Genomic DNA, 15,317 nt, shown 5'->3' with positions numbered 1-15,317 from the left:
CGCTGGGAAAAAAGCACACACCAAAAAATCCAAGACCCATAGGAAAAAAAATTTTTGTTCCGCCACTGCTTGTAGTGAGGTCATAAACACCATGAATACCTCGCTACTCGCTAGAGGGGTTAGAGGCCTCGTTATTTGAAGTCCATCTTAACCTTTTTTCATTGATATGTTTTACCTACTCAATTAGTTAGGCCCGGTTAACAATCTCTACTTTATAGCAGAAAATATTAATTAATGCTCCTTAGTTAAATTTATTGTGAAGATATTAATTAATTAACTTAATTTCGTATCCGAGTATATCACATTCACTTTTAAAAAAATGCAGTTAAAGACGTTTTTAACTTTTAATACCAAACTAAACAAAATGTCAAAAAACATGTCACAATCACAATCACAATCACAATCACAATCACAATCACAATCACAATCACACACACCCCCCTACTACTAGTAGTACATGTATAGTGTGAGTCAACAAAAAGTTGACCTGCACTCTTCACGTGCTCACACCCTCATCACGTGACTTCCTCCTTGCTCTGTCTCATCTTCTTCTTCCACCCAATCATACATACCTTCACTTCATCAGCTTCATTTTTAGGGTATCTTCACTTCATCAACAGTTGTTCCTTGCTGATTTATGTAAGAAAAGATAATCCAAAATGGGCTGTTTTCAGTCCAAAACCGCCAATGTTCAGTCTCCTGATCAAGTCCCTGAATCCAAACCAGATCCAGGTACTAGTTTTTATTCTTTCAATTTAAACATTACCGTTAGGGCTTTTTTATCATGTACAAGATCGGTACCGTACCATACCAGTACCGGTGCTGAAAAAAAAAATACACTATAGATTGTTTTTTTCTGTCCTGTACTGATTGTACCGAAACAGAAGCTTAACGATACCGGAAAACACAGTACAGATATTTTTGGTTCCGTACCTTGTTTTCCGGTATTGTTAGCCTTCAGGACAGGACATGACATTATATTTTGGTACCGGTACAAGTTTGGTACGCTCAGTACCGGGACCATTGAAAATACTAAATGGTACCAAAGACATGAAAAAATGAATACCGGTACTGGTATGGCGGTATTTGGTAAAAAGTAAATGCTTATATATTGTTGATGTTGTGAATTGATGTTTTAATAAGGTGATGGAGAGCAAGGATCGGATCAGCAGGATCAGGATCAAGCGGTGGTTCCGGTGTTCAAGGAGTTTAAGCTTAACGAGCTTCGCGATGCTACGAACGGGTTCAGTAGCGAGCTTATAGTTTCGGAAAGTGGCGAGAAGGCGCCGAATGTGGTGTATAGAGGAAAACTTAAAAGTAATAGAGTTGTTGCGATTAAACGGTTCTCGAAGCTCTCGTGGCCTGATCCTCAACAGTTTGTGGTATGAAGCTATGGATTATTAACACTCATATATATCTGCATTTGTTTTTTGTGGTTGTTTATTATGATTTTGAACTTTTAGGGATGTTGAATCATTAAGATAGAATAGTTGTTGAGTGCATTAAGCAATTGTATGGTACAAGCTATTATGCATTTACTAACAAAAAGCTGTTTTAGGAAAGTGATATGATGATATCTTTTCAGATTGAAAGGAAAAAGTGAAATAAATCAAGTTAGATTGAGTTAAAAAGTTGCTACTTTTGGGAGGTTGTTAACTTTTTGTAGGCTAAATTATTACAATCAAGAAAAATGTAAGCTTTATTTTGCTTAAAATTTTCAATACTTTGACACATCTTTTTTTCTTCTTTTTACTTTTTTTTATTGTAAGAACCTGTTATCGGTAAACTTATATAGTTTTGCTTGGTTGCGTACTATAATTTTAGATCTATATTTGTAAGCTATGTAAATGATTCTTATGTTAATGTTTAACAGGCAGAAGCTGCTGGTGTTGGCAAAGTTAGGCATAACAGATTAGTGAATCTAATCGGCTGTTGTGCAGAGGGAGACGAGCGCCTTTTAGTGGCTGAATATATGCCAAATGATACACTTTCAAAGCATCTATTTCACTGTATGAATTACAACTTATGCTTTTTATTTCTTTATTTTTAAGTGTTTGATTTATATGAAGTTGATGACTGTTGATACAGGGGATAAACAGCCTTTACCATGGGAAATGCGTGTTAGAGTTGCATACCATATCGCACAAGCTCTCGAGCATTGCAATGCTGAAAATCTGAAAATTTATCATGATTTAAATGCCTACAGGGTTCTTTTTGACGAGGTATAAGTTTCTTAATAACTATATATCTATATTGGATATTGATAGTTTAATAATTAATATGAATCAGGATGGTGACCCGCGCTTGTCTAGTTTCGGATTGATGAAAAACAGTCGAGATGGGAAGAGTTATAGCACTAATCTTGCTTACACACCTCCCGAGTTTTTACGCACAGGTATATGTTTAATAACGAGCGTTCATTGAACTTTTCGGCAGGAATTTCGTTTATTTAATAAATGAATGAACATGAAAAAAAAACTTTTGTGCATTTAGTTAGACAAACGAACTTGCATGTCTTGTTCGTTCATTTATGCTGTTTATCTTCATTAATGTTCGTTAGTTTACCCTTATTAATTTTCATTAGTTTACATGTGTTTAGGTTCGTTTATATGTTCAGTTAAACTTTTTAAACCCACTACAATTCGGTCTAGTTTTGTTACTTTAGACCTGGCAGATCGATTTCCATGTTTACTTTCAATTAGTGTTTGTTTGTATGTGTTCGTGAACCGTTTTTTATACTTTAAAGAAATGAACACAAACACACTTGTTTTCTTAAGGAACGAACATGAACGAGAAAACCTCCTTCGTTCGTTTAATTGTACGTGTTTGATCGTTTGTTCAATTAAGTTTAACGAAGGAACACGAACATGTCCTGTTTGTGTTCGTTCGGTTCCTTTACAAACATAAGTTCACATGCTTGTATTGCAGGCCGGGTCATTCCAGAGAGTGTGGTTTACAGTTATGGAACTGTCCTGCTGGATCTTTTGAGTGGAAAACATATCCCTCCAAGCCATGTAAATTACATATATATTTGTTCATATTTTCATAATCTGTAGTTTTATGAGTTATAATTTATATATTTTTTGTCTCAGGCATTGGATTTAATAAGGGGAAAAAACGTGTTGTTGCTGATGGATTCATCATTGGAAGGACAGTATGCTGATGATGATGCAACGGTGATGGTGGAACTTGCCTCAAAGTGCCTCCAATATGAGGGGCGAGATCGTCCAGATGTCAAATTTCTTCTTACCGCAGTGGAACCTCTTCAAAAACAGGAGGTAACACCGTTTCTCTTTACAGACATCACTTGGCTTTAAATACTTGTGTGTTTAATCCATAGTTATCAAATGCGCTAGGCACACTTAAGGCGCATAGGCCTCGCCTGGGGCCTAGGCATGAGGCGCAAAATAAGTGAGACCTAAGACAAAAAAAGCGCACTTAAATAAAAAAAATATAAATATATTATGTATTAGAAAAATAATACTATTCTTCATATATAATACCAAAAGCTTTAAAAGAGTCGAGATTCAAATGTAATTCCAAAACTCGAATAACAAAATGTTCAAAACATAAAAACCAAAAGGTCAAAAAGTAATAAATATTAAGCGTTTAAATCACTATTGTTCTTGCCGTCATCAATGCCATTAGAGGTGTTGTCACCTTCAAGAAGCGAGGGCCTAGGAACTACAAGCGCAGATATTGGGCCTGACCTGGAAAATGGGCCTAGGCGCAAGAAGCGAGGGCTTTTAATAACTATGGTTTAATCAATCTCAAACGGGTCAAATTGAAAAAATGCTAACTGAAGTTGTTTGGTGGTCTTTTGCATGTGTAGGCTGAATCACATGTTTTGATGGGCCTGACAAAAACACCGGTGGTGGCTGCGGCGGCGGCGGCTCCAACCTTACTATCTCCTCTCGGCAAGGCGTGTGAACGGATGGATCTTACTGCAGTCCATGACTTTTTACTAAAAACAGGGTATAGAGATGAAGAGGGTACTGAAAATGAGGTGTGTAGAACTATTGTTTTTGTTTTAATATTATGCACTAAGTTTTAGGTTTACATGGTAGTGTGGTGAACAAAACTTGATCCAAAACTTGGGAAACCGAAACTGGAATGTTTGTTTCCCTTTATTTTAATGGTATGCTGTCGTTTCTCAAGTTTTTAAGTTTGATTAGGGTTGTAAATGAGCCGAGCTCGAGCTTGGCTCATTTAGCTTAAAAGAGCTCAGGCTCGGTTTGTTTCAAGCTATATATTCAAAACTAGAGCTTGGCTTGTGAGAAGTTTTTCAAGCTCGAGGGGCTCTTTTACTATTTATTATTTATTTAATTGTTTTTTATGTAATTATTTTTATATGAAGCTGTCATTTCAAGAATGGACCCAACAAGTGCAAGATATGCTAAATACAAAGAAGTTTGGAGATATCGCGTTTAGGGACAAGGATTTTAATGGTGCAATCGAATACTATTCTAAGGTATTTTCATTATCATTTCTTGTAACACCTTTTGTCCAAAAGATTAATTTTTGTATAAATTTTTACGTGTTTAACGGGTCAAATATGATTATAAAACTATTTTTATTAATAAGATTCCACTTTTGTAATAATATAATTTAGGAGGTATGTATTACTAGAAGTGTGCATCAAATCGAAAAACCTGAACCAAAATAATCAAATCCAAACAAAAACCAATGGTTTGGTTTTATGTTTTCTTAAAAACCAACTTTTTATAATAATCCAAATTTTTTATTTAGCCCGAAAGTTCAAGCCCAGATGGTAAAATCGAAACCAAGCTAAAAAAAACCCAAGCCAAACGGTTTGTAAAAACTCAAATACCGAATTTTCAGTTTTTCGTTCTGTTTGAGCCCAAAACCGACCCATGCACACCCCTAGGTGTTACCGCGGATCACTTTCAACCCATTTGACCTCTTTTTTCAGCTATTTGTTTTTTACTATTTTTACCCTTGACCCTTTATAGATAATAAACGGGTCGAAACCACCACATACCTTTTTATGTTCACCCAAACCGTTGTTTAAAACTGCAGCTGGTTTCAATGATGTCGGTCCCTTCGGGTACAATCTTTGTGAGGCGGGCCCTATCCTACTTGATGATTGAACAACCTGAACATGCGTTAAGGGATGCAATGCAAGCTCAAGTATGTTTGCCCGAGTGGCCAACTGCTTTTTACATGCAGGCGCTCACCCTCTCAAAGCTTGGAATGGAAACTGATGCTCAAGACATGCTTAATGACGGGTCTGCCTTCGAGGCAAAGAGGCAAAACAGTTGGCGTAATATGTGATTAAGGATCGGGTTATGAGGTAATGATGGTTTAAGTTACTACTTTGCCATTCTATTGTAGACTACAGTTTTATATTGCTGTTGTGTAAATCACCTATAAATTGCCGAAAATATGGCGTTTGAGTTATGTCGTTACTATGTTCGTTTTTTTTCACCTTTTTGTCTGAAATTCTTAGAAAATGTTCTGAAGTCGGTTACATGCATAAAGGCTTTCTTTTTCTTTGTAACAAATTGAAACTATAAAGTTGCAAACAAGAAGCTTTTGAACTTGTGTATTCAAACCGTGTTCAGTGGTGGACCTAGGATTTGTTCTTGTCAAGTTTTGTTTTTTTCGATGCTTTGAAGTCTTTTAACTCAACGCCTAAATTATTGGATTGGGTCATGTAAATAATGATAACTTACATTGCAACTAGCATAATTAAGAGTTACAATGAGGTTTTCGAGGTTGTGAAACTAAATAAACGACCATGAAAAGGTAATGCACCGGTTTATAACCATTTAGAAAGAATAACTAAAATACTTGATCAAATTCGATGGTCATTTTTTTAAATGCAACATGTTATATATCCGGATTAATCTTGTCATTGCAAGTTCGAAAATCTTGGGGATAGGAGTTTGAAAATCTTGGGGGTTGGTTACAAAACCATTATATACATCATATTATATCGTACTCTTCTAATTAAGTAAAATAATTGTGGCACGTGTTAGTTTATAGTTTATTTTGAGGGGTGTTTTCCCGCTTGAACCATTGAGACCCACAATGTCACACCCCGACCAAAGGCGGCGGAGCATACCGGGGTGCAACGTGATTGGACAAATACACAAGACACTATTTAAAGTGACAATATTTAATCAACTCATTTTATTTCATAAAATCAACAAACAACACATCTTGTCCATACAAAACAAATTGAATATAAGTAAACATATATATATATATATATATATATATATATATATATATATATATTGTTCGTTTTGCTAATATCCTAATAGTCTTGGTAACGTTTTTCATCAAGTCTTCAAGTCAACAAAAGTCAAACATGTAACATTGCATAAAATAAAGTTTGTCAATACAAAGGTTGGTGAACAATTTCATGGTTTTTGAAACAATATGTATATAATAAGAAATGCCACAATCTTGTATACAAAACAATAACTAAAAGCAACAATTTGGATAATATGAGATCGCTAACACATTAGCGACACCTGCCATAAGAGAATACCAGATGATTCAGGATTTTTATATGAGGTCGTTAATAAGAATACATTAACGGCACCGTCTATAAGGGATTATCAAATAGATTCGGATTTCATAAGGTCGTTAATAAGAATACATTAACGGCATCGTGCTATAAGATAATACCAGATAGTTCACGGATTTATGAATCAACCAACCAAAAGCGGTAAACACATAAACATATAAGCATGTAAGCATAGAACACCAAATCGAACATTTATTAAGTAAAGTATACAATAAAGTTTGTGGTTTACGACTCAAGTATAAAGCATTTAGTTTGAAGATGCAATGTCACCCCCAAAAAGAAAGATGGAAAACGGGGTATGAAAGTACTCACGTTCAAGTAATAAACTTGAACAATGATAATTTGGAGATTTGCCGGAACGACGAGTTTAATGTATGAAGCCTAAATAAAAGAAAGTCTTGGATTTAGAAAGTTTGTCTTGAAGATTTTTAAATAAAATAATTTTGCGAAAAGTAACAATTAAAGTTCAAGGTTTAAAATGAAACTATTTAAGAATTTATAATAATAACCCTTTAAAAATGTAAGTTTGCTCGAAACCGGGTTAAAGTATCTAACCTTAATATTTACTTAACCTATGTTAAGTAATAAGGTGGGAAAAGTGCAAAAATGCAAGTTCCTTTGGGATAAAGATACTAAAACGGGTCTTTAACGAATGTTCGGGTTGTTGGTTCGGGTCTTGGTAATTGGTCAAACCCAAAGTCAACTTTCCAAAATAATGAATGTTATAAGATAACTCAATAAAACTTAATAAGACTTAACCAAGTATGTAGTTCTATTGTTTTAGAATTAACAACGCACACTAAGCGAGAGTTCGGTTTTGTCGGTCCAGACTATGTTATGAAATCAAGTTGGATCCAACATTTTCAAGTACTTAAGAAAAAAATTAAAATCAGTTTGTAAACTATTTTTTAAAAAAGATACAAGTCTTGATAGCTAAAAACACACTTGTGTGTCTTAAGCGAGTAAAAATCGGATTTGTTCGGTTTCCATCTCACAATACGTTCCTTGATGGTCTCCACATGCCCAAATTACCAAGAACTTGTAAAATAAGGTACAAATGAAAATACAAGTTTTACAACCAAAAAGTTAACAACAAAGTCTTTAAACAAAAGTTCGGTTTACAGTCTAAAGCTATTTACGGTTAAACCGAAGCATAGACTCTTAGAAATCATAACCATGGAACTTGTAAATAAACTAAAATGAGCAGAAGTTAAGCATGAATAATATGTATAAACAAGTTATATAAGTGTATATATATCAAGGACACGAAGTCCTCCATGAAGCCTTGCCTTACAAGGTCCGAAACCTCACCGACCGGAATCAGAGAAGTAACAAGGGGTATTATATTATATATATGTTGTGTCACCATAAATAAGTATTAATAAAACCATATGAACTAATTAGAATGAAAGATTAAACTCAGTTTGACTTTTGGAAGTCAAACCTTTGAAGAACACTACAAATAACAACCTTGAATCTTTGATGTTTGAGAGAGTTTTTGGAGTATGAGTAGGTGTAAAATGAAGGAGATGGTGGTGTATATATAGGATAATGTTGGTGGCCAAATATGGGTCTGAAACACAAGAGTTTTCATGCAAAAAGGGTCAAGACAAGACACAAAACAACAAAAACTCGTTAATAATGTGCAGACAGGTATAGGCGCCGCGAGACCGACCTACTCTGCCCTGGCCGCGCGGCGTGCTCAGGGTGGGGTGGGCTGGTCCAGCTCGTTTAGTGTGGTTCGTTTCGCGTCCCGGAAGTTCGTTTTTGATGTAATTTGATCGTTTTAAAGGCGTTTTCGAATCCGTAAAAGGGGGTTTTCAAATTGAACATGTGGGAATGATTTAGTAACATAAAATCTAATATTTTATATATTTGAAATGTTTGGGATATAAATCGGGTCGGTTTACGTGATAAATGAATACACAAACGAATACAAATAGTACCCGAAATTGACGAATGTCACACCCAATAGAAAAACATGGATCCTTTTTATCCATACCCGCTTTTCATTCTAACTCTTCTAACCCATCAACAAAGAGCATGTTTGGGGTTGAGTTTGAAAAATTGATGTACATAGAAATATACATCTTTTCGGCATCAAATAATCTCTAAAAACTGCAATTTCTATCCAATAACATAGCATAAAAAGGCTACTTATCATAATAAAACATAATTTCAGAAACAAGCAGAAAAGACGAAGAAAAACAGAAGAAAACAGAAGAAAACAAAGAAACACGCCCCCGTGTCTCAAGAAACACGCCCCCATGCTTCTGACACAAGAAAAGACAAAATCTGAGAAACAAAAACACGGGGCCGTGCTCAGCATGCACGAGGGGCGTGGACGGAAATGCAGAAAAGACAAAGAAGAATTGAGCACATGTCACTATAAACCACGGGGCCGTGCCTGCTAACCACGGGGCCGTTGCTACCTCACACAAAAGACAAAACAAATCTGGCACATGTCATAAATGTACACGGGGCCGTGCCTCATCATCCAGATTGCCTATAAATAGTGGCTCATGTTGCATTCATCAAGTGTGCCTTGAAAAGAATCCTCTTCGGTTTTCACTTATAAAAACACACACTAACACTCACCTTGAAGATGTAGTGAAGAGTTTGAAGGTTTGGAGGTCATCACCACTAATCATCATCATCAACCATCATTAAGAAGAAAGATTCATCTACATTTGGTTAGATTGTTCCAAGTTTAATCATGTATTTGTTATTATCAATCATCTTAATATTTATCATTATGCTCATTATGAACTAAACTCCTTTTACCATCTAAAATCTATGAAGAAGCTTTGTTTTACTTGATAATTAATCAAGACATGTGATGTAGTCTAGTAAAGTACATGGTTATATTACAATTATCTTTTGATGAGAAATGTTTCACCATCTTAAATCACTAATTCAAACTTGGTGGTTGTCAATCTCATTGGCAATCGTTCATGATCGATTCATGTTCTTGAAAGATAGAAATACTTTGATATATTATCGAAACATGGATCCTTATATTGTACTTATAAATGATGAGATATAAGTTGTGGTGTATTTTTCTAAACCTTGGTAATCCGAAAATGGCTTTGCTTAGGATATCAAATTAGTTAAAGAAACCATATGTTAACGAAATGTGTAATTATAACCTACTTAAATCAACCAAGGGGAGGTTGTGTGATGAACTACAACCACCCGAAGTTGTTAGAATTGGTATTCGAGAAATTGAAGTCAATCCTAATCTTTCTACTTTACGAAACTACTTGCCAACTTAAATTGACATCATTGAGATGGTATGACATTAGGAAAGGGTGGACTTTAAAATGCGCATACCATCTCCTTAGTGCCAAAGATGCTCACTTAAGGTTTAAGGAGCTATCTATCATATATTAGTACGGCAAGTTTATCACATATCTACATATTAATTATCAATGCTAAAATGGAGTGGATTCTTGATCTTAGATGGTAACCTTCGCATAATTGAACAACTCGTTTGGAATTTCTTGTCTTGGTCACCTATATATTATATATATAAGTATTTACATTTTATAAAAAGTTCAAAAATTAACCCCAAAATGACTAAAACCTCCGATTGAAATAAAACAACGATTTATTATTAGAAACATTTGTGTCCACGGATCGATACTTGGTTCTTATCAATACTATTCTACATATACGATAGGTACACTTGCCTATTTTGTGTGTGTATAGTCTTTTTAGAAATCACTTTTATAAATTTAAAACACGATCTTGTGCAAAAGCAAATCATTCCATCCTTTTATATTTTACTACTACACGCGCACACGCATCATAAATGCTTATTGATTTTTTCAAAAAGCCATTTTGAAAAGCTAGGATTTAGGGCTTTTGAAAAACTACTTTTTAAGTCTTTTATGAAGCTAAAATAAAAAAGATTTATATTTTATTCGACGACAGTCTGGCACTAGTGACAAATTCCAAACCCTAACTTCGACGACGAAAACCGTCTTGTAGCCATTCTATCTCGAGTGTGCAATCCTTGGATTTTCTCAACAATCTAAACCATTGTTCTTCAACGTTTAAGATTGTGATTTTGTTTATCGATCTTTAAGGTATCATATCGATTACTGCTGTTCAAGAATCGCATATCTCGCATCTAACTCCAATCTATTTTTTTTAATTGACAAGGTATTTTTATTTATATTTGTTATTATTGGAATTCTATTTTGGATTAGATTTTGAATTTTCCATGGAAAACCTTTAATTGTTATGTTATTTCAATTGAGATATTCAGAGATGTTATTTTTATGCTTAATTTACTTTGAAATTTGGTATGTTTGCTTCTTGATAATCATATTTTCTTTTGTTGTGATTTTGAGATGAATGAAATTAAGCCAATGTATTTGATACCATGGTACCATTCACACACACATTTGATATGAAATATTTCATTACAATTTACAGAGTTTGTTTAAATTAATGTTAAATTTTCATCTAAATCATGTTGTTTACCTTTTAAATAAATAATGTTTATGACTATTTGCATTTTGTTGTTCATTGGAACCTTTTAAGCTCAAACATATTCACCAAATAATTTCTTTAGTAATACTTATGGCATAATGACATATGTATATGCGAAATAATTGAATTGCTTAGAATGGGTTTGCTTGAGGCGTAATGTTGTAATACAAATTAACAAGATAGAATGGATAGTGTAACGGGTCGTCTGGATGGGTTTCGTAATGGGTTAAAATATATAGTGTTGAAATCGGGTCAACAAGAAGAGTGATCGGAGAAAGCATACACATCTGTATAATACTCTTGGGGTTTGAGTAATTTGAAGTTACAAAGACATGAAGTGGACATAAACCTTCACATAAAAACCATAACCACAACACACCATAGCCATATCGTGAAAAAGATTACCGTTTTTAAACTTATAATTGAACTAACAAATCATGACTATTTTAGTGAGACACTCAAATTACTGTTGGATGCAAAACCATGATGTTAAAATTTAGTGTTGTCTTAATTAGAATGTTTCCTATTGTGCAGTGTCGCTAGATATTTGCTGTTAATTGTGGTTTTTGTCTATTGCTTTGTGCTTGCTCCCTGTAAACGTTTCTTCACGTCTTCGTTAAGCAACTTTGGTGACTCCTCATCAAGTAGTTCGATTGGTATTACTCTAAAATTGTGTTGACATTTTATTGGAAAAAACTAAAATGTTCATATTACATGCTGAAGTTTATATCTTTGTGGGTTAATCTACAAACAAAAGCTGCACTAGCCACTAAAATACAACAAAAAGGCGCCATCAGTAGACATCTAAATCACCCTTAACTCCAATTCTCTGTTTTAACAACTGCAAACCGTAGACTATTTACTTACAAAAACGTTCAATTCAAATTTTTTTTCTATTAGAGTTTTAGCATATGAGTATGAGGTCAAATCTACAATTCTGCAAAATCGTGTGTTTATAGATTATAAATATACGTATCCTACAATTTAAGTTGGGTAAAAGAAACACAAATACATCCTTTTTGTTGCACCATGCTTCTCTAAAGCAACATTGCTTACTAAGAACCGACTTGCATAATTCTATCTTTTGCTTAACCATCCCACCGACTCTGTGTTGCAAGACTGGTGTTGTCTTATTAGGTGATATATGTTGATAAATATTTATTGATATTTTGTATTTAGATGTTATTATAGCATTCCCAATGGGTTTTCTATCATCATCTTTAAAATTTAACTAAAAGCAATTTTTTTTTAATTTACACATCATTCCTTTTCTAATAGCCTCCCCCAACCCATTCTTTATTACCATCTCTATATTCTTTATTTTCTTTCTTTCATATATAATATTAGCTCATAACTATTGTCTTATTATCATTTTTATTTTAAATTGATTTCTAATATATATTTATAGAAGGGTAGTTGGAAACAGAGTATTGTGAAAACATTCTAAATTTGGAGGCTTCTTATATCATTTCACTAAAATTTAGAGATGGAGTTTGGAGATAGGAAATGGGTTGTAGTGATTATTTAGATGTTTTTCTAAATTATAGAAATGAAGATGGGTATGGAGAACCCATTGGGAATGCTCTTATATGCATAATATTTGTGTGTATTAAATTATTTGGATGCTATGTTTATAGTTTGCACTATTGTGTTTCAATTTGAAATCTCTTCACTCTTACATAGGAGCGGATAAGTAATTGTAATTTATGGATAGGTCACCTGATGTAAATGCCGTACACTAATTAAAAATACAAGTATTTATAAGACTTAAGTAGTTATAACTAGTACGAATAAGTAAGGTCGTCTTCACAGGTAACAATGAAAAGTGCAAGTAAAACACATAACTAATTAATTATTATATTACGAGGATAAACAATGCCAAGCAATTTACAAAAAAAAAAAAAGAAAAGATTTAATAACACATGATTACTTTTAATTAACTGTAAGCAATTATGAGAAAATTGATTCACTTCAGAGTCAAGTAATGTGATGACCAACTAATCACATATTCATATAAATCAATTGTTCAGTAATTACTAGACTTATTAGTTTGGTTGTGATGACAAACGATACCCTAACCGAATTATTGACACAACTGAACCCGATCTACCCAATTACTAGTTTTATATTAGGAAAACCAATTAAGTTGCAATGGCTAACGATTATTAGTTCAATGACACAAGATCTAACCCTAAATGTTGATGAACCCAACTAGAGTAGTGATGCAAAATTCAATAATCAAGAACATAAATTGTTTAAACAATCAATTGACAAAGTAAACAAGATTAAATAACAAAACTCGATCAAGTTCATAATCAATTAAGCATAAAGAATCTGATCATAGTCAATTACACAATACCCTAGCCTAAAGTGAACATGAAGGTTTTAGCCTGACATCGGCATCACGAAAGATTCTCTTATTTGATAAAAGGATGGAAGCATGCGATGAACTGAGGATCTGGAAGCTTCAGGATTGTGCATAGTTGTCCTAGGGTTCTTCTCTGGTTGCTGGAATGAAGGATATGTCAAAATAAGGTCTCAAAACGGATTATATCAATTTAGGGTTCTTTTCCCCGTTTTTATGCCGCTTCGCGTCGAGCGAAGGGTTTTACTCCCTCAATTTGCGTCGCGCGAACTAACATAACCTCATATTCAGATCTGACTCGTTGAGAAAACCGAAATTCATATATAATGTGTTTCGTAACTCATTTTATAGGCCGAGATATGCCCGGTTTTACTAAAAGTCACTTTCTTGGCAACCCGTCTTGTTCAGTTTTCGTTTCGGCTTCGGGTTTTTCATCCATACCATTTTCGAATCCTTCTTAACAATCCAAATATGTTTCCCTATGCTTCTGTCTTCTCGAGGCTTGCTTAATCTTCATCTGGCTGGCTCTGAATTAGCTCGTTTAAGCTCCGCACACTTGTGATCATAAAAGAACTCAAAGTAAACGTGTTCGCTATATATAAACAATTAAAATACATGAAATAACACATATACACACATGATTTATAGCCGACCATCATCACCCGAGGTCATTATTATAATTTCAGTAAAATTATCAAAATAACTGTAAATATCTTGTGTAATACACGGGGTTCTAAAACTAGTAACTGTATAAAATAAAATAAAAACATTGTGGGATCGGTTGACCATGCACCCTATATAATGGTCATAAATGTGTCTAAGAATTCAGAAAAAACAAGTATGACTTGTTTCGTATATTGTCTCCGAGCTGGTTCATTTTTCAATAAATTTTTTGAAACTAGAACTTTGTTCATGTGTAGCTTCTATTTCTATGGCATGTCTATGCTAGTTGTACTAAACCGTTTTTGTCGAAATGAACAAATAATTCCATCTAAACCATTGTTAGGGGATGCATAAAACTGAAATAACCAATTTGAAGTCGGAAAAATAAAACAACACTTTCGATTTGGTTTTGGTTTTGCATGTACTTTAATAAACAACCAAATTTAACCGAATTTATAGATTTGCATTTTTTTTTATTTTGTGTAATCGATAAGTATTTAATAAATAGTGTAACTCAAATAATTTAGCAAAAATCATTATATTCAATTAATGATTAATTATAAAAAAGAATAGGTTCAAATTTATCATTTTGGACAGAAAAAAAATGTTCGGCTCAAAAGGTTCAAGCCTAGAGGGTAAATCCGAAAAAACTGAACAGACACCAAACTAAATCTAAAAGAAGCAAAACCAAATGGTTTTCAAAAACTAAAGTTTTGAATTTGGTTCGGTTTAATACCGACCCAAACCGACTCACCGCACCTCTAACCTTTATTGTTGGCGCCAGGTATTGCTAAATTCCTGTGACATGTCTCATCGCATATTTGTTTGTCGTTAGATCTTACAATTCTCAAAGTTTTTCTTCTTTATTTTGCTAGTGTTTATATTTATTATCAAATTAAGCAAATTAAACCATTTGATTAAGAACAATCACGAATACAATCGTTAATTAATCACATAATTGAACAAAGTACGAGAACCAAACTAATGGTTAGGGTTATTAGTCAAGAACTAAAAACAAATCAACGAAGCAATCAAACAAAGAAAATGAACGAGTAATGAATCCAAAATCAGAACTAGTCGTTTTAGCTCCAATTCCCTTTATAACGAACTAGAACATATCATGAAACTAGCTGCCATTTTTTCTCTTTTAGTCCCTCTACTTCACAAGTAGTGACATATTAGATTTCATACCTTTTACCCTATGTAGCAACTTTCACATATGACAGAAGA

General features: G+C 33.7%; 1 protein-coding gene across 1 annotated transcript; it reads left to right on the top strand.

Moving 5' to 3' along the window:
* Positions 1–482: 482 nt before the first annotated feature.
* Positions 483–5,432, top strand: LOC143595535 (serine/threonine-protein kinase BSK2-like). Its single transcript, XM_077074520.1, has 10 exons — positions 483–732; positions 1,144–1,382; positions 1,874–2,009; positions 2,089–2,222; positions 2,290–2,395; positions 2,929–3,014; positions 3,093–3,278; positions 3,833–4,006; positions 4,358–4,471; positions 5,041–5,432. The coding sequence occupies exons 1-10, from the start codon at positions 660–662 to the stop codon at positions 5,293–5,295; spliced, it is 1,503 nt and encodes a 500-aa protein (XP_076930635.1). The 5' UTR covers positions 483–659; the 3' UTR covers positions 5,296–5,432.
* The last annotated feature ends 9,885 nt before the right edge of the window (positions 5,433–15,317 follow it).

The sequence above is a fragment of the Bidens hawaiensis genome, unplaced genomic scaffold, assembly GCF_021521415.1.
Source record: "Bidens hawaiensis isolate Kalapana, Puna unplaced genomic scaffold, B.hawaiensis_p1.1 tig00045310_1, whole genome shotgun sequence".
In the NCBI taxonomy this organism is placed as follows: domain Eukaryota; kingdom Viridiplantae; phylum Streptophyta; class Magnoliopsida; order Asterales; family Asteraceae; genus Bidens; species Bidens hawaiensis.
Note: the sequence above shows the minus strand (reverse complement) of the source record. Positions and strands in the feature narration are given on the sequence as shown.